This window comes from Triticum urartu, chromosome 1A, assembly GCF_056163025.1.
Source record: "Triticum urartu cultivar PI428250 chromosome 1A, HENAU_Tu73, whole genome shotgun sequence".
NCBI classification, from domain to species: domain Eukaryota; kingdom Viridiplantae; phylum Streptophyta; class Magnoliopsida; order Poales; family Poaceae; genus Triticum; species Triticum urartu.
In genome coordinates, this window is record NC_141873.1 from 516757146 (window position 1) to 516783290 (window position 26145).

Consider the following 26145-nt stretch of genomic DNA (forward strand, 5'->3'; position numbering starts at 1 on the left):
AGCCATCATCGAGTAAAAACTTCTTAAGATGATCATACCAAGCACGAGGTGCTTGTTTGAGGCCATACAAAGCCTTATGAAGTTTATACACATAGTCTTTGTGATCGGGGTCAACAAACCCAGGTGGTTGTGATACATATACTTCTTGTAGAGGACCGTTAAGGAAAGCACTCTTGACATCCATTTGATGCAATGTAAAGCCATTGAAAGCAGCATAAGCAAGTAAGATGCGAATGGATTCAAGACGGGCAACGGGGGCAAAGGTCTCACCAAAGTCCAAACCTTCAACTTGTGAGTACCCTTGTGACACTAACCTTGCCTTGTTGCGGATGATTACACCATTCTCATCTTGTTTGTTCTTGAAAATCCACTTTGTTCCAATGACGTTGTGTTCCGTGGTTGGCCTCTTGACTAATGACCACACTTTATTGCGCTCAAAACTATTCAACTCTTCTTGCATAGCAATGAGCCGATCGTTGTCTATCAACACTTCTTGTACCTTGAGAGGCTCAACACTAGACACAAAAGAGAAGTGAGCACAAAAGTTTGTCAATTGTTTACGAGTGACTCTACCTTCCGATATGCCGGTGAGGATTTTATCAACATCAACACGATCGGCCACATGAGGCATGATGGAGGTTAAGGTTTCACGAGGTTCAACTTCATGTCCATCATCCATGTCCTCAACATATGAATCATTAACGTGTGGTGGAAAATCTTCTTCTTCTTCTTGCATTTGTTGAGGTTCATTATCAATGATTGCACTTTCTTGTTCTTGCCCTTGAGGATGATCTTGTTCTTGATGATTATCATGAAAAGGAACTTGATCATCATCTTGTACTTGGACTATGGGCATTGGTTGAGTAATAGAGACTTGTGGTGGTATGGGTGGTGAAGTTGTTTGATGATGTGTGAGGCTTTCATCTTCTTCTTCATCATCATGAGGTTCTTGTTCCATTGGAAGAAGTGCACCAACACCCATGGTCAAAATATCTTGAGACGAATCTTCTTCACCTACATCACTTAGATCAACTTGCTCCCCATGGGAGCCATTAAACTCATCAAACACCACGTCACAAGTTTCTACAACACATCCATTGGATTTGTTGTAGACTCTATAGGCGTGAGAGTTTGACCCATAGCCAACAAATATACCCTCGGTTGTTTTGGATTCAAATTTTCCTAACTGTTCCTTTTTGTTGAGGATGAAACATTTGCACCCAAATACACGAAAGTACTTGACATTTGGCTTGTTCCCGGTTAGGAGGTCATATGGAGTCTTTTCCAATATTTTGCGGAGGAAGAGTCGATTTGATGCATGACATGCAGTGTTGACAGCCTCAGCCCAAAAACTGTGTGGAGACTTGTATTCATCCAACATGGACCTTGCCATCTCCACAAGTGTACGATTCTTCCTTTCTGCAACACCATTTTGCTGAGGGGTGTATGGTGCGGAATATTGATGTTCAATCCCTTCATCACTAAGAAATCCTTCCAAGGTGTAATTCTTGAACTCGGAACCATTATCACTTCTTATTGCCATGATTTCTTTGTCAAACTTGTGTTGTGCTTGCTTGGCAAAATCAATGAAGGTGATCTTCGTCCCGTCTTTGGACTTGAGGAAAAACACCCATGTGTATCTTGAGTAATCATCCACAATGACAAGTCCATACTTTTTCCCACCAAGACTATCCCATGAAGGAGGCCCAAAAAGATCCACATGAAGGAGCTCCAAAGGCCTTGAAGTAGACACAATATTCTTGGGTGGGTGCTTTGATTGATGTTGCTTCCCGGCTATGCATGCACTACACACACGATATTTCTCAGAAAAGACATTTGTTAGTCCAAGGATGTGATTTCCCTTTAAGAGATCTTGAAGATTTCTCATGCCGACATGGGCTAGCCGATGATGCCATAGCCACCCCTTGTGGGCCTTGGCCATTAGACAAGTTGCATGGAATGTGCTCTCTTTCGAGAAATCAACCGTGTAAAGGTTGCCATCCAACTCTCCAACAAAGGCCACTTCGAGAGTATCTCTCTTAAAGACTTTCACATCCGTTAGTCCAAATAGTGTATCATAGCCAACAGAAGCCAATTGGCGAACAGAAAGCAAATGATATTTAAGGGATTGGACAAGCATGACATTTGCAAGAGACATGTCATTTGTGATAGCCACCTTACCCAAACCGAGTACCTGTCCTTTTGATCCTCCACCAAACATAATGCTCATAAATGGTTGAATAGCTTCCATGAAGTCGTAGAGCAATTTTCTATCTCCGGTTATATGATTGGTACATCCACTATCAATCACCCATTTTACTCCACTGGAGAAGGCAACCTACACACAATTATTACTTGGTTAGAGGCACCCATTTTGCAATGGGACCTCTCAAGTTAGTCACAAGGGTCTTAGGGACCCAAATAGCATAAAACCTAAATGCATTTCGAGGACCAACAAACTTTGCATAAACTTCTCCATCCTTAGTCTTACGAAGAACATAGGATGGAGGCATGAACTCTTTTGGCTTGTTGACAGTGGGCATGCCCCTTGTGGCCTTCCCACAATCAACCTTACCTTTCTCCTTGTGCCCTTCTCGTACAAAAGTTTCTTTTAGAGGGGTGGTGCACTTTTGAGAGGATGTCTTCTTCTTGCTTGTGCTCGGGTCAAACCCGAGTCCCTCTTTGGCAAACACTTCATTGTGTTGGCTCAACACCTCATTGAGGTTCTTTTCCCCTTGAGCACATGTCATGAGCCCTTTCTCGATTTGAGCTTTGAGAAAGCGATTCTCCTCAAGAATAGATGCTAGATCACTACTAGAGTTAGTAGTACACGCATCAACATTGATAATAGGAGAAGAGTAAGCCTTGGCTAGAGTTTTAAGATAAGTAAGCTTGAGTGCCTCAAAACTCTTTGTAAGAAGGGTGAGATCTTCTTCCTTGGTCTTGAGGGACACGGATAGAAGCTCACAATCCTTAGAGAGAGAAGCATTAGACTTTACAAGCTTACTTTTATCATTCATCAACTCTTCGCAAGAGTCGATAGCCTTTTTCAAGGAGGCAAGATCTCTAGTATGAACATCAATGTTTGCACCAATTTTTAAGCATAGTTCATCATTGCGTGCTTCCTCATATTGGACTTTCTGCTCAAGGACTTCATATTTTTCCTTTTCCTCGGTGACGAGGGTTTCGAGTTCCTTAATGGAAATGGTGTGCTTACTTACCATCTCCATAAGCATACGAAACATAGTGAGCTTCTTTCCTTTAAGGGAGCACATGAACTTATTTAGTTTAGCAAGCATAGGATCATTTATATCATCATCCTCATAACTATCCTCCGCATCAAGATACTCATCACTAGGAGTAGGAGGAGCGAAAAGAGGAGGGTTTGATCGTGTGGTTACCTTGACCTTGTTAGGAGAGTGTTGGTCCTCTCCATCTTCTACCACGGCCTTCGCCATGAGACACTTGTGAGCGTTGCCCTTGTAATCCTTCATGTAGTTGTAGGTGACAACTTCACCACTCTTGTTGACTAGACTCAATGTGTTTTGAGAATCTTGAGCAACTCCGACAACACCACTAACATCATCCGGATCGGATTCTTCTTGAGCAACTATTGCTTTCCCATCTCTCTTCTTGAGCTTGGAGTTCAAAGGATTTGGCAACTTCTTCTTGGGAAAGGTCTTGGGAAACCTTGGTTTGTCTTCTCTCTTCTCATAAGGGCACTCGTTTGAGAAGTGGTTGGTTTCTTCATAGTTGTAGCATTTTCTTACTTTCTTCTTTTGAAATCTTCCCTTGAATTTTCCTGCGCTAAACTTCTTGACAAAGAGAGCCATATCTTCATATGAAGGGCCCTCATCGGATTCAACCTCATCACCATCTTCATCATCATCATCATCTTCTTCTTCTTCACTTTGCTCATCTTCACATACATGCTTAGCCTTCAATGCAAGATTGATCTTTGACGATGGAGTACCATGCATGGCAAGATGTTTTGTAGCATTTGCCTTTGACTCTTCAAATAGTTGGAAAGTGGATATGATGTCATCTATAGTCATTTCGTTGAAGGCATGGTGTTGTCTTATGTCCCATACCATTTGATGGTGATATGGAGCAAGAGCATGGAGCAACTTGTCCACAAGGAATCGCTTAGTCATGTTGAATCCATCTTGTGTCTTGTCACACTCACACGACTCAATATCCGCGGTGAGAGTCATGAGACGCTCAAGGAGTTGGTGGTCGCAGCTTGGGGTGCTGTGGCCGCCACCTACCTCCTGAGGTGGTCATGACCAGGCGCGCTGGTGGCCGCCTCTGTCGGCCTTGTGCCGGGGGCTTGCTGCCTGATGACCTGCATGGGGTCGATGAGCGGGATTGACGGCCGTGATCAGGGGGTCAGGTGAAAGGATCGAGATGGACCTAGAGGGGGGGGGTGAATAGGTACAATAACAAATTTTAATTGTTACTTAGCAATTTTAGGCACTAATGCGGAATATGAAAGTGAGCCTAACAATTGTAAGTGTAGTACTAAGTGCTAAGCAAGATAAATAAGTAACACAAGTATGTAAGTAAACAAGCACAATATGATATAAGTAAGTGCTAAGAGACAAGTAACCACAAGTAGAGAGTTAGGGTTAGGAATAACCGCAACTCCGGGAGACGAGGATGTATGCCGATGTTCACTTCCTTGGAAGGAAGCTACGTCACCGTTAGAGAGGTGGATGTTACCACGAAGGCACACCAACGCCACAAAGGCTCACCCTATTCTCCCTTTGAGACAACACCACGAAGGCGTTTCTCAACCACTAGTGGTAGACCTTGGGGTGGTCTCCAAACCCTCACAAACTTTTCCGGGGGTAATCACAAAGGTCGATTCCTCTCCGAAGGACTCCTATCGCCTAGGAGTCTCCAACCTCCAAGATTAACAAGAACAATGGGGAAAAGCTCAAGACTTGCTCAAATCACAAATTCCTTTGGTGCAAAGAAGGAGAAGGGGTGGATCTATCACTTGATCGGACAACTTCTCTCAAAAGCTCTCAAATCCCTTGGGGATCTAAGATTTGGTGTGGAGGAGTGAGAGAGAGAGAGAGAGAGAGTGAAATGTGTTCTAGGGTTTGTTCAAAGTGAATGGTCAACCTACTCCCAAGGAGAAGAAGGGATATATATAGTGTGAGGTCAAATATGGTCGTTGCAGTGTAAGTGAGTGAGCAGGCCGGACATCCGGGCAAGGGGCCGGACATCCGGCATGGTAAGCTACGAAGAACAGAACAAACGCAAAACAAAAGAACAGAGGGGCCGGACATCCGGGGCCCAAGCCCGGACATCCGGCATACCAGGAAGGACCGGACATCCGGCAGGTGCCCGAACATCCGGCACGCAGTCGAGCATAAAAACGTTCTCTGGATAGCTATGCCCGGATATCCGGAATGGGGCCCGGACATCCGGCGTAACAGGAAGGCCCGGACATCCGGCACGCAGCCAAGCATAAAGATATTCCCTGGATAGCTATGCCTGGATATCCGGAATGGGGCCCGGACATCCGGCGTAACAGAAAGGCCCGGACATCTGGCGAGCAGCCCAATATACAACTGCTCTCTGGATGGCTAGGCCCGGATATCCGGCAAGGAGGCCAGACATCCGGCGTGCAGCCCGGACTTCTGGCAGCCAAGAGACAGAACATGAAGGTTTTTGGCATGTGTAGTATGGTCAGGAGGTTTGTGGCAAGAGCAAGCCTTTAACTAACCCTATCGACCCCCTCTTAATAGTGCGGGATCCTATACTCAAGAAAACAAATATGTAATCAACTTTTATGCTTCATCCTTGAGTAAAATCACTTGTAAGCTCTTGATCCACACACATAGATGAACCGAGGACAATACCTGAGATTTACTTGACATCCATTGTTAGTCCCCTACATGTATATTGTCATCAACATCAAAACATGATGTAAGGGCATGATTGCTCTTTCATCAGGGCCATCGACATCTTCTCGTGCGTCTGTGGTCTCGTCGCTGGTTGGGGCCCGGGGCCGGCATTGACTGGTTGGCTTGGCAGGGTCCGACGGTCTTCTCGAGATGACGAGCGGTGCTATGTCCAGATATTTTCTTCCTTGGCAAGGCGGTCACGTAGCAGTGCCTAGGGAGGACGGTTCACTGAAAGCTGTGCAAGGCCTTGGTAGTTGTTGGCAACAACAACATCTACGGACGCCGTTCGATCGTCCATCCTCCCTAGGCTACCCGACATCCCTCGCCGCTACTACGGCCACCCATCCCGGCATCTTCTTCGATGGTGTTCATCTGTTATTTCGGCACCGATGTTCCTCTAGGGGCTTCTTGCTGCTGGCAATGTGCTTCGATGTGTCCTTGGCCTCTTTTAGACGATAATCTTCTTGGTATGCGAGGTCATCCTAGGACCGGGGGTTGTCGGGATCGGTGTCATGCTGGTATGGTGTCAGAGTTTTTCTTTAGGCAAGACGCGTTGGGTGTGGTAGTTGGTTGCCACTGATGCTATCTCGAGTTTGTTGATGTGGCATCGGCAAACGTCGTGCTTGACCTTGTCAGTTCGCCACCGCCGCTGTCCGTGGATGGCGGTCTCCTCCTTGGAGGCATCGTTTATTTGACCCCTCCTCCGTCAAACTGATGGTATCTTATTTTGACTGGCAAGTCGGTTGATGTGTGCCCAGGAGTGGTGGCCTGCTTGGTGATAGTATCTTATTTTTGTTCCATGTTTCAGTTGTTTGTGTATTTGTATGTTTTATTATCTGTATTGATCGTGGCTTTATATAAATAAAAAGCGGGGTGAAAACCTTTTTACCAAAAAGATGTTGGAAAAAAGAAGCACAACACGAGTGGTGGGTGATGGTACCTACTGGAAATAAACACAATTTACTCTACTCTGACACTGAGCTCCTGCTGCCTCCTCCCGTGCTCCTCGCGTCTCTTCCCATCCAGCTCCAGCTCAATCAACTCGCTCACGCACTAGTACCTAACTCCACGGCACAAATACAGTCCAATCCACCATATCGACGCCAACTATGGACCTCTGCCACTAGCAGGCAAGCACGCCGGAGGGAGATCGCGGAGGAGGAGGCCGTGCGCCGGAGTCGCATCGATCGGTCCGGCCGCGCGGCGGAGGCGGCGCTGCGCGTCCCATCCAGATCGACGGGCCGCCCGCGAGGGGTTGGGAGCCGCGGCTTCGGACAAGGGAGCCGCCACCCGGGGCGCGTTTGGGCGAATCGCTTGAAATCCCGATCTGAAACGGAGGGTATGGAGCAACTAGTTAGTTCGGCTGGTTCTTCGAATACGGAGCCTTCAGTGCGCAAGAGGAATCATTCCACTTCCCCGGAACTCATTTCCAGCAGCGACGACGGAGATGATTTCATTCCCCCACGACGGCGATTCAAGCGTAAGAATACCCATGAATCAAAGGCTGCCAAGGTGATTTACGTTGTCTCATCCTTGCTGAATCGCCGTGTGTTGCTACTTGCTATTTACATACTGCTGTCAATTCATGTCTCCTTTTGGGTCACACCTAGGTACCAATTTTATTTGGGAAATTGGATTGCTATTGCTATTGCTATTCTAAGTCTAATAGTTTGCTGCCTCTACCTATTATATTTTCATATGCAGGCTAAGAAAGTCTCCAACAACTCTCCCACCATCCCCACAAAAAAAGAAGAAGAAGAAGAAGAAGAAGAAGTGTCGTCCCACCATATGGTGTGCTCCTGAGTTTATTAAATCGGCGATTGAGATTCTAAAAGATTGCCAGAGGAAAAGGATCAAGAAGTTAGGGTTTGGGTGGGTGCTCAGTTTGACTGTTGATGCGCTCCGGACAAGGAACCTGCCCGTGTTTCTAATGGACAATACAAGTGAATCCCTTGTGATCAATGTTGGCACGCAAGGCGGTCTTAAGATTACACCCCATGCTGTGCATTGTGTCCTTGGCTTACCCAATGGCGGCACAGATCCACCTCCTTTCTCCTGTGCACAAAAAAGAGAGCAACTTTTGAAGCTCAAGGAACTACTTGGTGTCTCTAAGCACAAAAACATTACTTTTGAAGTCTTGTACCAACGCATTCGCCTCGGGGGCGATGACGACTTGACGATAAGATGCTTCATTATAATTGTGTTCAATCGTCTCTTATTCCCCACTACGGCTAAATATATCACAGGGAGGGATGCGGCTTGGACTTCTGACTTACACAATCTCCCAAATATTGATTGGTGCAAGGTCCTTGTTGACGACATTAGCCACGCTGTAATTTCCTGGAAGTCCAAGAGGTTGGCTTACCCCAAGAGATTGGCTAATTCCAAGAAATTGTATGAACCAACCCTGTCCCTCACTAGTTGCACCCTCTTTTGTATTGTAAGTCATTCCCTATTTGGTTACTTTGTTCTTGTTCTTCTTTTCTCTTTTAATCAAAGGATGTGATCTGCATTTGATATACTATGTTGTTACTTTTTGCAGATTTTTTATTTGACAACCTATTAAGTATGAATCGGCTTGATGCAATTGAAATCCCACGTATTGCACACTTCACCAATGATATTATAGCGAATATCTTGCGTGAGGATACACAGATAGCTAATGGCCTTGAAACATACGGTAAACTTGCGGTGAGTGCTACTGTTCTGACCATACATCATTGATACATTCTTTACTGTAGTCTCAGATTTTAAGTGACACCACTATATTACTTTTTAACAGCTTAGGCCCAAGGAGGGTACCTGCTATTTCGAGGATTCCCAATCTCAGCACTTATTTACAGCCTGTCCACCTTCCCCGCCGCCTACTCTTCGAGTTCTCACAAATTATAGTGACAATCGTGCTTCAGTTCATGATGGATCATCTGGTGACCCCAATGTTAGTAAGGAGGTGCCTGCAAAATTTGATCATTTATCTCCGTCTGGACAACCCTCCCAAACTGTTGAGACATTAGAGACAGGAGGTAGTGCCCTTGCCCCAGTTATACCAAGGTTCTCAATTTGATGGATCTAGATGTCCATGTTGTGATGAGATCTGTTCATCTGTATGGTCCACCATTTCATTACTATTTTTTGTGTTTGAAACAAATCTTGATGTTAGGCACAAGACCAATGCTACAATCCTACCTGATAAGAATCAAGGTTACTTTATATTCACACTCTCTTCTTTTTATGCTAGTTTGATATCATTTGCATTAACCCATCTTTTCTGTAGCTCAACCACCTTCCCTGCTGCCTACTGTTGACAGCAGCAGAGATGATCTGGACAACTCTGCTTCAGTTCATGATGGTTCATGTGGAGGTACTACTCTTGCCCGATTATATGAAGGTGTTAGAATTTCATGGAACTGGATGTTCAAGCAAACTACATATCTCATGAATTTGCACATGGATTTGAATTGTTGTGTCTGTAGAACTTTATATTTTTCTTTTCATGTTGATTTTACATCACAGATAAAACTCTAACTGCAGCTCACGGAGACATTCACACCAGGCAGGGGAGCGTGTTTATGACCGCCAATGCTGTCAGAACAGATTATCTCTCCCTGGAGGAAGAACGCAGAAAATCTCCAAGAGATAGCCAGCAGTTGCGGTCCAACGGGCCTTCCTCCGAACCTCAGGCTGCCCAAGTATGTAGATGCTATTCACTTTTGTCACAGTGTTCTAAGAGTTGGCAGAAGAAATTTCTGTGCATAGCCATAGTGGGTGCTAATTCCGCACGGCATGGCATGTATGTTATGTGTTGTACTCCATGATTTTTTTTGCAGACTACGGAGGGGACGCAAGTTGCTCCGGGCACCTCCATGGTAAGAAACAGGGGTTCTCTGTTGACGATGGAGAAAGGCGATCGGAAGGCCAGAGAGGAAACAAGTTCGCTTGACTGCTGCGTCTGCTTCCGCCCCTTAAAGCCTCCTGTCTTCCAGGCAAATACTTGACCAATTCTTTGTTCCATTCACCTGAGAAAGGCAGCATTGATACTAACCTCTTGCTATGATCTTGAATTTGTGCAGTGCAACGGCGGGCATTTAGCTTGTGGCACATGCCTTGCCGAGCTCCCTGGCGGACAGTGCCCGATGTGCAAGCATGGCGGCGGAGGCTTTGTCCCCTGCCTTGCAATGGACGGCATCGTCTCGTTGGCAACGATAAAGTGCTCCCACGATGGCTGCCAGAGCTACGTCACCTACCATGAGCATGACGATCACCATAGTGCGTGCCCACACGCACCCTGCTTCTGCACGGAGCCCGGCTGCAGCTTCGCCGGCCCGCCACCGGCGCTCCTCGGCCACCTTGCCACCCTGCATTTCTGGCCTGTGCACAAGATTGAGTACGGCAAGGTTCTCTGGCTTCAGGTTCCGGTGTCAGTGCCGCGGCGTCTGCTCCTCGCGGAGGACGGCGGCGTGTTCCTTCTTGTTGTGGGCTTGCTCAATGCGATCGCTGTTGTGTCAGTGGTGTGCATCAGGGCCAGCACGTCCCCGTCGCTGCAGTACCCAGCCATGATGTGGGCATATGGTCCGCCGGACGTTGCAGGCGTCAGATGTATGGTGGGCACGGAGGCGGTGACGAGCAGCTCCAAGCCCAGCGATGTCGTCGTGGAGAAGCTGCCATTCGTGTTGCTTGTGCCGCCTACGCATGTGTTTGGGGCTGGGGCATCCAAGGAGTTGTCTCTTGAGATCCGAATTAACAAGATGTGATTCTGAACTTAGTTTAGTAGGAATTAGTTGGAACCGGAGTAGTATGTGATTGGTAAGTAACGCTGCCTTTTGGTTGCAATGCCACGTGGTGGTTTCCGCGGCAATTAGGATGTGTTGTTGCAGCTAGTGTTTTGGTAACCGTGATCCAATGCTTCCATACAATGCGGCCATTCCTGTGAATGTAGCAACAAGATGGTTTTCAATGAATGGAAGTGCGCATTGTTTAACATACAAGAGAGGCTAGTTAATTCAGCATGCCCACGAGAAATACATTGAGAGATGGTGACATGTATATGATCTTTGTATGATAGGAGGAAGAATTAGCAGCAGGGAATTGATAGACAATTCCTAAAGAACAGCTATAACAATGTTCCAAATATACCCAGCAAGAGGACAATAAAAATTAAGTGGTTATCACAAAAAAGGCTGTTAGAGTCAGAGGTGCCACCTCTCTTTTGTAAAACATCTCTGGCCAGCATACCATTTTTCATCGAGACCAAATAGATGACATCTAGCGGCGGCGAGCCCGAGTCTGGAATGACCGGGAGATGGGGAAGTCGGCGGAAGCAAGGCAGCAGCTTAACTGATGCACCAGACGGGTGTGGAGGGTTGTTGACGCCAAAGAAAGGTTGGGTTTAGAAGGATGGGGGCGAAGGAGGTGGCTTGCGGAGGAGGGATGATGAGGTGACGCGGCACTGCCACGGGCCACGATTGGTGGTGGCAGGCGGCTCGGTTGACGTCATAGGAAGTCTCCTGAGCTCCTAGGATTTCCATCCAACAATCTGCACCGATTCGACTCATGTCGCCCTCGATTCGACTCATGTCGCCCTCTTTAATTTGCCAAAGAATGAGAGAGTTGTGATAATTTCAGTATCACGATCTCTTTTTTTTTTAGTTTTGTCGTAGCGATATGGCAACAACATTTGTACTTTCATTTGATGTCGTGCAACAATCAACAACAAATTTATTTGTATCAGAATTTCACAATTTCTAAAAAATCTATAAATTAATGAAAACAATGAAACTCCAATATAGCTGCTTATTGGTCACTGTATATGTTTTTCTTCCATGGAGAATTTCACATACTAACCTTTGCAGTACTCTATAGTGTCATACAGTGACCACGTAATTAATGAAAACAATGCAAACTCCAATATAGTACTCTAACCTTTTTACGGGTTTATTTGGGTTCATCCAAGGTAATAAAAACATCTGGATTTCAGATTGCGACACTTCATATGAATGGCGAAAATAAGAAGAAAATAATAAAGCAGGAGAAATAAATACTCCAAAAATGCTAATAAGCTTCTATGATATTAGAATTCATAATATTTTAGACAAGCATTTGGGAAAAAGAATCTCAAAACTGATACTGAAGTGACAGATTTTGAGCCAATTACGTGGATGTGAATGACACTATAGAGTACTGCAAAGGTTAGTATGAGAAGAATTTGACCCAATGCTCTGCCGTTTGGTTTTCATGCCTATGAATTGATGATAGACAAGGAAGACTCCAGTTCGATGCAGCATGTTGCATGTCTATGCCTAGGCCTCTTGTTTCCTTAGCTCTATACCAAGCTTTAGTGTAACCAATGATCACTCTCTCACCAAACATAATTTATTTATTCATTTGTGAAGGAAATATGCCCTAGAGGCAATAATAAAGTTGTTATTTATATTTTCTTATATCATGATGAATGTTTATTATTCATGCTAGAATTGTATTAACCGAAAACTTAGTAGATGTGTGAATACATAGACAAAAAGAGTGTCCCCAGTATGCCTCTACTAGACTAGCTTGTTAATCAAAGATGGTTAAATTTCCTGATCATAGACATGTGTTGTCATTTGATGAACGGGATCACATCATTAGAGAATGATGTGATGGACAAGACCCATCCATTAGCTTAGCATAAATGATCGTTTAGTTTTATTGCTATTGCTTTCATCATGACTTATACATGTTCCTCTGACTATGAGATTATGCAACTCCCGAATACCGGAAGAACACCTTGTGTGCTATCAAACGTCACAACGTAACTGGGTGATTATAAAGATGCTCTACAGGTGTCTCCAATGGTGTTTGTTGAGTTGGCATAGATCAAGATTAGGATTTGTCGCTCCGAGTATAGAAGAGGTATCTCTGGGCCCTCTCGGTAATGCACATCACTATAAGCCTTGCAAGCAATGTGATTAATGAGTTAGTTACGAGATGATGCATTACGGAACGAGTAAAGAGACTTGCCGGTAACGAGATTGAGCTAGGTATGAGGATACCGACGATCGAATCTCGGGCAAGTAGCATACCGATGACAAAGGGAACAACGTATGTTGTTATGTGGTTTGACCGATAAATATCTTCGGAGAATATGTATGAGCCAATATGAGCATCCAGGTTCCGCTATTGGTTATTGACCGGAGAGGTGTCTCGGTCATGTCTACATAGTTCTCGAACCCGTAGGGTCCGCACGCTTAACGTTCGATGACGATTCGTATTATGAGTTTATGTGATTTGATGTACTAAAAATTGTCCGGAGTCCCGGATGAGATCACAGACATGATGAGGAGTCTCGAAATGGTCAAGACATAAAGATAGATATATTGGAAGGTTATATTCGGACACCGGAATGGTTCCGAAGTGTATCGGGTATTTTCCGGAGTACCGGGGGGTTACCGGAACCCCCCGAGGGATTAATGGGCCACAATGGGCCTTAGTGGAGAAGAGAGAGGGCCGGCCAGAGGTGGCGCTCCCCCTTGCCCAGTCCGAATTGGACAAGGGGAGGGGGCGGCGCCCCCCCTCCTTCCTTCTCTTCTCTCCTCTTTCCCTTCTTCTCCTACTTGGACTAGGAAAGGGGGGGGGGGCGATTCCTACTTGGACTAGGAGTCCAAGTAGGACTCCCCCATGGCGCGCTCCCTCCTAGGGCCGACCTCCTCTCCTTCCCCCTTTATATACGTGGGAGGGGGCACCCCAAAGACACATAAGTTGATCTTTTAGCCGTGTGTGGTGCCCCCCTCCACAGAAACACACCTCGGTCATATCGTCGTAGTGCTTAGGCAAAGCCCTGCACCGGTAACTTCATCATCACCATCACCACGCCGTCGTGATGACGAAACTCTCCATCGGCCTCAACTGGATCAAGAGTTCGAGGGACGTCATCGAGCTGAATGTGTGCTGATCGCGGAGGTGCCGTGCGTCCTGTACTTGGATCGGTTGGATCGCAAAGACGTTCGACTACATCAACCGCGTTACTAAATGCTTCCGCTTTCGGTCTACGAGGGTACATAGACACACTCTCCCCTCTCGTTGCTATGCATCTCCTAGATAGATCTTTGCGTGATCGTAGGTAATTTTTTTGAAATACTGCGTTCCTCAACAGTGGCATCCGAGCCAGGTCTATGCATAGATGTCATATCCACGAGTAGAACACAATGAGTTGTGGGTGATAATAGTCATACTGCTTACCAGCATGTCATACTTAATTCGGTGGTATTGTTGGATGAAGCGGCCCAGACCGACATTACATGACCGCGTTCATGAGACTGGTTCTACCGCCGTGCTTCGCACACAAGTGGCTAGTGGGTGTCTGTTTCTCCAGCTTTAGTTGAATCGAGTTTGACTACGCCCGGTCCTTGTTGAAGGTTAAAATAGCACACTTGACAATTTTTTTGTGGTTTTGATGCGTAGGTAAGAACGGTTCTTGCTAGAAGCCCGTAGCAGCCACGTAAAACTTGCAACAACAAAGTAGATGACGTCTAACTTGTTTTTGCAAGGCATGTTGTGATGTGATATGGTCGAGACGTGATGAGATATAAATTGTTGTATGAGATGATCATGTTTTGTTAAAGTTATCGGCAACTGGCAGGAGCCTTATGGTTGTCTCTTTGTTGCATAAGATGCAAGCGCCATATAATTGCTTTACTTTATCGCTATATGATAGCAATAGTTTCAAAACCAATAGTTGGCGAGACGACCATGTGACGTCACGTTGATAGAGATCGAGATGATGGAGATCATGGTGTCATGCCGGTGACGATGGAGATCATGAGGTACTTTGGAGATGGAGATCAAAGGCACAAGATGATGATGGCCATATCATGTCACGTATTTTGATTGCATGTGATGCTTATCTTTTATGCATCTTATTTTGCTTAGTACGACGGTAGCATTATGAGATGATCCCTTACTAAATTTCAAGGTATAAGTGTTTTCCCTAAGTATGCACCGTTGCTACAGTTCTTCATGCCGAGACACCACGTGATGATCGGGTGTGGTAAGCTCTACGTTCACATACAATGGGTGCAAGCCAGTTTTGCACACGCAGAATACTCGGGTTAAACTTGATGAGCCTAGCATATGCAGATATGGCCTCGGAACACTGAGACCGAAAGGTCGAGCGTGAATCATATAGTAGATATGATCAACATAGTGATGTTCACCATTGAAAACTACTCCATCCCACGTGGTGATCGGACATGGTTTAGTTGATTTGGATCACATGTTCATTTAGATGACTAGAGGGATGTCTATCTAAGTGAGAGTTCTTAAGTAATTTGATTAATTGAACTTAAATTTATCATGAACTTAGTCCTGATAGTATTTGCATATCTATGTTGTAGATCAATAGCTCGCGTATAGCTCCCCTGTTTTATTTTTGATATGTTCCTAGAGGAAACTAAGTTGAAAGATGATAGTAGCAATGATGCAGACTGGGTCCGTGATCAGAGGATTATCCTCATTGCTGCACAGAAGAATTATGTCCTTGATGCACCGCTAGGTGACGGACCTATTGCAGGAGCATATGCAGACGTTATGAGGGCAAGCTCGGTATGATGACTACTTGATAGTTTAGTGTGCCATGCTTTACGACTTAGAACCCGGACTTCAAAAACATTTTGAACGACAAGGAGCATATAAAACGTTCCAAGAGCTGAAATTGGTATTTCAGATGCATGCCCGAGTCGAGAGGTATGAGACCTCTGACAAGTATTTTTGCCTACAAGATGGAGGAGAATAGCTCAACCAGTGAGCATGTGCTCAGAATGTCTGAGTACTACAATCGCTTGAATCAAGTGGGAGTTAATCTTCCAGATAAGATAGTGATTGGCAGAGTTCCCTAGTCACTATCACCAAGTTACTGGAACTTCATGATGAACTATAATATGCAAGGGATGACAAAAACGATTCCCCGAGCTCTTCGCGATGCTGAAATCGGCGAAGGTAGAAATCAAGAAAATCATCAAGTGTTGATGGTTGACAAGACCACTAGTTTCAAGTAAAAGGGCAAGGGAAAGAAAGGGAACTTCAAGAAGAATGGCAAGCAAGTTGCCACTCACATGAAGAAGCCCAAAGCTAGACCCAAGCCTAAAACTAAGTGCTTCTACTGCAAAGGAAATGGTCACTGGAAGCGGAACTGCCCCAAATAATTGGCGGATAAGAAGGATGGCAAAGTGAACAAAAGTATATATGATATACATATTATTGATGTGTACTTTACTAGTGTTCATAGTAGCTGAGGGAGTCCTGGATTAGGGGGTCTCTGGATAGCCGGATTATATCCTTTGGCCGGACTGTTGGACTATGAAGATACAATATTGAAGACTTCGTCTCGTGTCCGGATGGGACTCTACTTGGCGTGGAAGGCAAGCTAGACAATACAAATATGTATATCTCCTCCTTTGTAACCGACCTTGTGTAACCCTAGCCCCCTCCGGTGTCTATATAAACCAGAGGGTTTTAGTCCGTAGGACACAATAACATACAATCATACCATAGGCTAGCTTCTAGGGTTTAGCCTCTCTGATCTCGTGGTAGATCTACTCTTGTACTACCCATATCATCAATATTAATCAAGCAGGACGTAGGGTTTTACCTCCATCAAGAGGGCCCGAACCTGGGTAAAACATCGTGTCCCCTGCCTCATGTTACCATCCGCCTTAGACGCACAGTTCGGGACCCCCTACCCGAGATCCGCCGGTTTTGACACCGACATTGGTGCTTTCATTGAGAGTTCCTCTGTGTCGTCGCCGTTAGGCTTGATGGCTCGTACGATCATCGATAGCGATGCAGTCCAGGGTGAGACTTTTCTCCCCTGACAGATTTTTGTATTCGGCGGCTTCTCACCGCGGGCCAACTCGCTTGGCCATCTGGAGTAGATCGAAAGTTACGCCCCTGGCCACCAGGTTAGGTTTGGAAGCTTAAACTACACGACCCATATCCGCGGAGACTTGATCTTTGACGGATTCGAGCCTCTGCCTTGTGCGTCATGCGGTCACGATGAGTACGATTTAGCTCTACCATCATACAGTGTTCAGGAGATCGCACCGGTAGCCGTTCCGACCCTCAATTCGGAGCCAGTTGCGCCGTCCATGGACGGGTGGATGGACCCCGCCACAGAGGCCTTACCCTCAGCGGTGATCGAGCCAAACATCGACCTTACCCTGCGCGAGAGCCGTGTTGTCAGACTGCCGGACCCTTCTCCGGCCACGGACTCCAAACCGCCTGCGCCCGTTCCTAGCGAATCCGGTTGGGCGTTGATCATGGAGTTTACCTCCGTGGATATTTTTCAGCACTCGCCCTTTGGCGACATACTGAACTCATTAAGGTCTCTCTCCTTGTCAGGAGGATCCTAGCCGAACTATGTTCGGCAGGATTGGGATACGGATGACGAAGAAATTCGCTGCCCACCCACCACCCACTTAGTAGCCACTGTCGACGACTTAACCGATATACTCGACTTCGACTCCGAAGACATCGACGGTATGGACGATGATGCGGGAGACAAAGAGGAACCACTGCCCACAGGGCATTGGACAGCCACCTCATCATACGATATATACATGGTGGACACACCCAAAGAAGGTAATGGCAACGAGACAGCGGAGGATGACCCCTCCAAGAAGCAACCCAAGCGCCGACGTCAGCGGCGCCGCTCTAAGTCCCGCCAAAGCAAAAGTGTTGATACCGGCACAGGAGATAACAACACCCCGGACAGTGCCGAAGACAACCGCCTCCAGCAAGATTCATCACAGGAGGATGGAGAAGCCAACCCTCATGAGAGAGCAGCAGATAGAGAGGAAGAGGATAATAATTACATACCTCCCTCCGAAGACAAGGCAAGCCTCGACAATGATGAATTCGTCGTGCCAGAGGATCCCATCGAACAAGAGCGCTTCAAGCGCCGGCTTATAGCCACGACAAGTAGCCTTAAGAAAAAGCAGCAGCAGCTTCAAGCTGATCAAGATCTGCTAGCTGACAGATGGACTGAAGTCCTCGCGGCCGAGGAATATAAACTCGAACGGCCCTCCAAGAGTTACCCAAAATGTAGGTTGCTACCCCGACTGGAGGAAGAAGCGTATGACGCGGCTGATCGGCCACCTCGTGGCCGCGATAGAGAGGCATTCCAGCCAATAGCTCAGCCTGCACCCCGACGCCATTCAAATAAAAAGGCATGGGGAAATACGCCAGACCTGCGAGACGTATTGGAGGACAAAGCAAAACATGCAAGATCGATCTACGTATCACGAGGGCGCGCCACTATGCGAGACGATAAACGTCATGCCGGATACAGTAAAAGTAAATCCAGCCGGGCCGAACACAGCGGGCAAGACTCATTGGAGCTGTGTCGCGATATAGCCCAGTACAGAGGCGCCGCACAACCCTTATGCTTCACTGACGAAGTAATGGATCATCAAATCCCAGAGGGTTTCAAACCTGTAAATATAGAATCATACGACGGCACAACGGATCCTGCGGTATGGATCGAGGATTTCCTCCTGCATATCCACATGGCACGCGGTGATAATCTACACGCCATTAAATATCTCCCACTCAAACTCAAAGGACCAGCTCAGCATTGGCTCAATAGCTTGCCAGCAGAGTCCATTGGCTGTTGGGAGGATTTGGAAGCCGCATTCCTCGACAACTTTTAGGGCACTTATGTGTGACCACCAGATGCCGATGACTTGAGCCACATAATTCAGCAGCCAGAGGAATCGCCAGGCAATTCTGGACACGGTTCCTAACAAAGAAAAATCAAATTGTCGACTATCCGGATGCAGAGGCTCTAGCAGCTTTCAAGCACAACATCCGCGACGAGTGGCTAGCCCGGCACCTTGGTCAGGAAAAGCCGAAATCTATGGCAGCCCTCACGACACTCATGACCCGCTTTTGTGCGGGAGAAGACAGCTGGCTGGCTCGCAGTAATAACATATCAAAGAACCATGGTACTTCGGATACCAAGGATGGCAATGGCAGGTCACGTCGCGACAAACATAAGTGCCACATTAACAGCAACAATACCGAGGATATGGCAGTCAATGCCAGATTCAAAGGCTCTAAACCCGGTCAGCGGAAAAAGCCATTTAAAAGAAGCACTCCGGGGCCGTCTAGTTTGGACCGTATACTCGATCGCTCGTGTCAAATACACGGCACCCCCAACAAGCCAGCCAACCACACCAATAGGGATTGTTGCGTATTCAAGCAGGCCGGCAAGTTAATTGCCGAAAACAAAGATAAGGGGCCACATAGCGATGATGAGGAAGAGCCCCAGCAGCCGAACACCGGAGGACAGAAGAGGTTCCCCCCACAAGTGCGGACGGTGAACATGATATACGCAACCCACATCCCCAAGAGGGAGCGGAAGCATGCGCTCAGGGACGTATATGCGTTGGAGCCAGTCGCCCCAAAGTTCAACCCATGGTCCTCCTGTCCGATCACCTTCGATCGCAGGGACCACCCCACTAGTATCGTCATGGCGGATTCGCCGCACTGGTCTTAGACCCAATCATCGACGGATTTCACCTCACTCGAGTCCTTATGGATGGCGGCAGCAGCCTGAACCTGCTTTACCAGGACACAGTGCGCAAAATGGGTATAGACCCCTCAAGGATCAAACCCACAAAAACGACCTTTAAAGGCGTCATTCCAGGTGTAGAGGCCCATTGCACAGGCTCAATTACACTGGAAGTGGTCTTAGGATCCCCGGATAACTTCTGAAGCGAAGAATTAATCTTCGATATAGTCCCGTTCCACAGTGGCTATCATGCACTGCTCGGGCGAACCGCATTTGCGAGATTCAATGCGGTACCGCATTATGCATACCTCAAGCTCAAGATGCGAGGACCTTGGGGGGTCATCACAGTTAATGGAAACACATAGCGCTCTCTCTGCACGGAGGAGCACACTGCGGCCCTCGCAGCAGAAGTGCGAAGCAGCCTCTCAAGGCAATCCACCAGTTCGGCATTTCAAGACCCGGACACCTTCAAGCGCGCTCTGAGTAATCGGCAACTAGACCGCCTGGCATGATCTGAGCTCGTGTAGCAATGCGGCCCCCACCCCGGCCCAAGCCAAACGTCGAAATTCGTGCCACGTGTACATAATTACGCATTAAAAATACCATGGGCACATGCGGGGAGGCGGGCACAACTACGGCACGTCCCAATACGCAGCTTAAACCGCACTAGGGGCTTCCCGCTTTGTTATTTTTCTCTTTTAGGACTTTAATCTTTGGAAACCCTGTCCGGCAGCATGATTGCCGAACACATGATGCAGCAACCAAGGAGGCAGAAAGCTACGTCACACCGCGGAACTCCCAGGTGGATTACGATAGCGAGTAAAATATTTGCGTTAATACTATTCCTCAGCTTGCCCTTGGAAGGGACATAGTCCTACTTTTTGCTTATCACACTATCTGTATCATTCTGCTTTAATGCACCTTGTTTAATAAACAATGCATAACATTACGACTATTATTGCATTCTTGTTATATATATATGTGTTCATTAATGACGCCTTGCAACTGTACACTTTGGTACGACCAATACACCAGGGGCTTAAGTACCCCACATTATGGTGTGAGAAGTCCGAACACTTTCACAAGTGCGGCACCCCGAACTTATAGCATTATATGCATCAGCTCCGAATCATGTCTTTGGTCAAATGTTGGGTTTGCCCGGCTCCTATGTTTTGGTACCTTACGTTCCGCTCTATCGGCTAAGGTAGCACTAGGAGAACTACTGCGATTGTGCCCCGGTTCTGCTGGGCTAAGCACCTCAGTAGAGAAAGCTAAAACTGACTGTCATGATAAGGCGAGAGACTGTTCGCTGTTCGGCGAGGTTTCGAGTCCCTAAAGACTTATGCCGCTTAGAGCGAGGAGCCGGTCCTGTCCGGCTTAAAGGCATGTATCGCACCCCGAATTCGGCCTTCCAAATACCAGGGGCTTCACCAAAATTTAAAATTATAGAATTCTATGGCTAAGTGAGAGTGATAAAGCATTATTAGTCCGATTGCCTTGTTCGCTGTGCTGAGCACCTCCCTCGAAGGACCCAAGAATGGGAACAAGAGTGCTCAGGTTTATCCCGAACACCCCAGCACTCGCGGCATGGGGGAAGAAGCCGAGGACTATCCATCTCTCAGATTGGATAAACAACCAAACAGAAGGCAATATTTTAAATTCAAACAAGCGTTGCATTAGCGCGTATGAAACAAGTTTTCATCATACAGGATCACATGAGCAAGTTTACTCAAATATTACATCCTTTGGACATTCGTCCGCTACAAGACAAGCACCCTTCAGGACAGCCTCATAATAAATTTCGGGGGTGCGATGCTCCTTGCCCTGCGGCGGTCCTTCCTTGATCAGCTTCACGGCGTCTAGCTTGGCCCATTGCACCTTCACATGGGCGAAAGCCCGGCGTGCACCTTCGATGCAGACGGACCGCTTGACGACTTCCAGCCGTGGGCAGGCATGCACAAGCCGCCTCACCAGGCCGAAGTAGCTGTTCGGAAGGGCGTCGCCAGGCCACAGCCGGACTATAAAGCCCTTCATGGCCTGTTCGGCCGCCTTGTGTAGCTCGACCAGCTGCTTCAGCTGGTCGCTCATAGGCACCGGGTGTTTGGTCCCAGTATACTGAGACCAGAATAGCTTCTCCGTTGAGCTTCCCTCCCCGGCCTGGTAAAACTGTGCGGCATCCGACACGCTGCGGGGCAAATCTGCGAATGCTCCTGGAGAGCTCCGGATTCGGGTAAGTAATAGGTAATTTACTTTCACATGCTTGCTTTGCATATAGAATGCCTTACCCGCCGCTATTTTCTTTGTCGCGTCAATCTCCTGGAAGGCCTTTTGGGCTTCGGTCTTGGCACTCTTTGCGCTCTCGAGGGCCACGGCAAGCTCAGACTCTCGCGTCTTCGAGTCAAGCTCCAACGCCTCGTGCTTCGTCACGAGTGCCTGGAGCTCTTGCTGCACCTCGCCCACCCGAGCCTCTTGCCTTTCCCGCTCGGTGTGCTTCTTGGCCGCTTTATCTTCAGCCTCGGACAGCGCTCGCTTTAGGGTAACCACTTCGGTCTGGCCCCTGGCAAATTCATGATGATCCTATCATTTTGCAATCGCATTCTTTTTATACATATCCATAGACTAGGTACTACTTACCTTTGTTCTCCTCGAGCTGCCTCTTGGCAAGGCCGAGCTCGTCCTTGGACCCTTTAAGGTCCTGCTTCAGTGCAGCGACCTCCGCAGTCAGTGCGGCAGATGCCAGCAGCGAAGCCTGCATACGCATATTGACATACTTATATTAGACTCCTGCGATATTGTTTGATCCTCTGTTCGGCTTTTCTTTGTGAACACCGAATAGAGCATCAGGGGCTACTGTCTATGCGGTAATATTTTTCCTATATTTTAAACACTTACCTCAAAGCCTGTTAGAAGGCCGGCACAGGCTTCAGTCAATCCGCTCTTGGCGGACTGAACCTTCTGGACCACCGCACTCATAATAGTATGGTGCTCCTCGTCGATGGAAGCGCTGCGAAGCGCTCCCAGCAGATGTCCGGCGCCTCTGGATGGACAGAGGTCACCGGCACAGGCGTCTTGCCCCTCTTGGAAGGAGGCCGCCTGCCCGAGTCCGGAACCACTGGAGGTTCCAGCGCGGTGTTCGGCTGAGGGCCGAACTAGGAGCCCTCAGGGGCCTTGTTCCCTCTGCTCCCGGAGTCCGGAAGGTCGCCTTGAGGCGCCTCCGGGACTGTCTCCCCTCGACCCTGTGCCTCTTGAGACAATACCTCGGCGTCATCCGCAGGGCAAGGGGAGGTGGCGGTCGAAAGTGGATCGCTATCCATATCCGATGAGCCCAGGGAGCCGTTCGATGATACATCGATACGGGCTCGTGGCGACTTGCATAATCATATTCGGCATTAGGGGAAGCAGTGCGACAAAGGAATGCTATGAGTTACTCTGGTATCCGAATACTTACGACTTCGCCAGGGGCTTGGCCCTGAGCAGCCACTCGTCTTCGCCTTCGGCGGCGGTGGTGGAACTGTAGGGAAGGAGAGTCCTTCCCTTCTTGGACCCTTCGGCCTCCCCAGTTGGGGCGGCCTCCCCAGTTGGGGCGGCCTTCCTTTTCTTGTCTCCCCCAACTGAAGGGGGAGCATCTTCTTCTTCCTCCTCGTCTTCGGGGGAGGAGTGTGTCGCAGAGTTATCTGACGATGAGTCCGATGACGCCTGGCGTCGGGAACTCTTTCGGGTTCCCTTGGCCTTCTTGGTCTTCTCCGGCACCTTGTAAGGAGTCGGAGTCAGCATCTTCGTCAGGAGAGCGTATGCTGGCCCTTCGGGCAAAGGAGCCGAACAGTCGATCTGTCCGGCCGTCTCCTGCCAGTCCTGTCAAAGGTACGGGAGATTAGATCCCGCATTGAGTCAAACTATGAAAAACAAGTATCCTGTGAGAGGTAAAACAGCTTACCACGCTGGCTTGGCGCTTAGCGCAGAATCCGCGATCCTCGGTAGTGGGAGGGGGAACCTCGGCACCCTTGAATAGCACCTTCTAGGCATCCTCGTGAGTTGTGTCGAAGAGCCTGTTCAGAGTTCGGTGCTGGGCCGGGTCGAACTCCCACAAGTTGAAAGCCCGTTGTTGGCACGAGAGGATCCGGCAGATGAGCATGACCTAGACTACGTTGACGAGTTTGAGCTTCTTGTTCACCATGTTTTGAATACATGTTTGGAGTCCGGTCAGCTCTCCCGAACTACCCCAGGACAGGCCCTTCTCTTGCTAGGAGGTGAGCCGCGTGGGGATGCCAGATCGGAACTCGGGGGCCGCTGCCCATTTAGGGTCACGCTGCTCGGTGATGTAGAACCACCCCGATTGCCACCCCTTTATGGTCTCCACGAAGGAGCCCTCGAGCCATGTGACGTTGGGCATCTTGCCCACCATGGCGCCTCCGCACTCCGCCTGGCGGCCGCTCACTACCTTCGGCTTGACATTGAAGGTCTTTAGCCATAAGCCAAAGTGGGGCTTGATGCGGAGGAAGGCCTCGCACACGACGATAAACGCCGAGATGTTGATGATGAAGTTTGGGGCCAGATCGTGGAAATCCAGGCCGTAGTAGAACATGAGCCCCCGGACGAATGGGTGGAGAGGGAATCCCAGTCCGCGGAGGAAATGGGTAAGGAACACTACCCTCTCATGGGGCCTGGGGGTGGGGATGAGCTGCCCCTCATCTGGGAGCCGGTGCGCGATGTCGTTGGGCAGGTATCCGGCTCTCCTCAGCTTCTTGATGTGTCCCTCCGTGACGGAGGAGGCCATCCACCTGCCTCCCGCTCCGGACATGGTTGGAGAAGGTCGAGGTGGGAAATGCGGACTTGGGCGCTGGAGCTCGAGTGTGCGAAAATGGATGAGCAAAGGAGGAAGAAGGCGTGGATGAAAAGGTGAATCCTTATCCCTTTATATGGGCGGCCGAAACTATGCGCCCCCACTAGCCTGGTAAAGCTCGCTTATCCCCCAAGCGCCGAATCGATGGCGCGGTTGGGTTACCCACGCCCGTATTGGTGAGAATCCCATGATAAGGGGACACGATCTCTGCTTTGACAAGACGTGTCAAAAAACTTCCTCGCGTTATGTGCGGGGCTAGTTAAAGGAAATGGTTCGAATAATCACCGGGCCATGGCATAACGTTGTGTTGCCAAAACAAGCTAGCAAATTGGATTTGTGGAAATATTATTCTCTCTACGGTAGTATCTGGAACTTATTTTGCAGGGTCGGACACTATCCTTGTATTCAAATTCTTCCGTGGTGTATTCGGAGAAGGAACCCGCCTTGCAATGCCGAAGACAATACTGCGCGCCGGACTCATCTTCATTGAAAGCCTGGTTCAGGGGCTATTGAGGGAGTCCTGGATTAGGGGGTCTCCGCACAGCCGGATTATATCCTTTGGCCGGACTGTTGGACTATGAAGATACAAGATTGAAGACTTCGCCTCGTGTCCGGATGGGACTCTACTTGGCCTGGAAGTCAAGCTAGGCAATATGGATATGTATATCTCCTCCTTTGTAACCGACCTTGTGTAACCCTAGCTGAGGGAGTCCTGGATTAGGGGGTCTCCGGACAGTCGGACTATATCCTTTGGCCGGACTGTTAGACTATGAAGATACAAGATTGAAGACTTCGTCTCGTGTCCGGATGGGACTCTACTTGGCATGAAAGGCAAGCTAGGCAATACAGATATGTATATCTCCTCCTTTGTAACCGACCTTGTGTAACCCTAGCCCTTTACGGTGTCTATATAAACCGGAGGGTTTTAGTCCGTAGGACACAATAACATACAATCATACCATAGGCTAGCTTCTAGGGTTTAGCCTCTCCGATCTCGTGGTAGATCAACTCTTGTAATACTCATATCATCAAGAATAAATCAAGCAGGACGTAGGGTTTTACCTCCATCAAGAGGGCCCGAACCTGGGTAAAACATCGTGTTCCCTGCCTCCTTTTACCATCCGCCTTAGACGCACAGTTCGGGACCCCCTACTCGAGATCCGCCGGTTTTGACAACGACATTGGTGCTTTCATTGAGAGTTCCTCTGTGTCGTCACCGTTAGGCTTGATGGCTCCTACGATCATCGATAGCGATGCAGTCCAGGGTGAGACTTTTCTCCCCGGACAGATCTTTGTGTTCGGCGGCTTCACACTGCGGGCCAACTCGCTTGGCCATCTGAAGCAGATCGAAAGCTACGCCCCTGGCCGTCAGGTCAGGTTTGGAAGCTTAAATTACACGGCCGATATCCGCGGAGACTTGATTTTCGACGGATTCGAGCCCGTGCCTTGTGCGTCACACGGTCACGATGAGTACAATTTAGCTCTACCACCGGACAGTGTTCAGGAGATCGCACCGGCAGCCGCTCCGACCCTCAATTCGGAGCCAGTTGCGCCGTCCATGGACGGGTGGATGGACCCCACCATGGAGGCCTTATCCTCAGCGGCGATCGAGCCGAACATCGACCTTACCCTGCACGAGAGCCGTGTTGTCAAACTGTCGGATCCTTCTCCGGCCACGGACTCCGAACCGCCTGCGCCCGTTCCTAGCGAATCCGATTGGGCGCCGATCATGGAGTTTACCTCCACAGATATTTTTCAGCACTCGCCCCTTGGCAACATACTGAACTCATTAAGGTCTCTCTCCTTGTCAGGAGAATCCTGGCCGAACTATGTCCGGTAGGATT

The 26145-nt window shown here is 48.3% G+C and overlaps 1 protein-coding gene across 1 annotated transcript; it reads left to right on the plus strand.

Moving 5' to 3' along the window:
• Positions 1–6847: 6847 nt before the first annotated feature.
• LOC125533020 (uncharacterized) lies at positions 6848–10903 on the plus strand. Its single transcript, XM_087527986.1, is given in 10 exon segments — positions 6848–7430; positions 7623–7673; positions 7675–8362; positions 8461–8609; positions 8701–8866; positions 9051–9119; positions 9193–9279; positions 9450–9607; positions 9746–9901; positions 9989–10903. Coding segments are annotated over 10 exon segments (2784 nt in total). The 5' UTR covers positions 6848–6851; the 3' UTR covers positions 10670–10903.
• The last annotated feature ends 15242 nt before the right edge of the window (positions 10904–26145 follow it).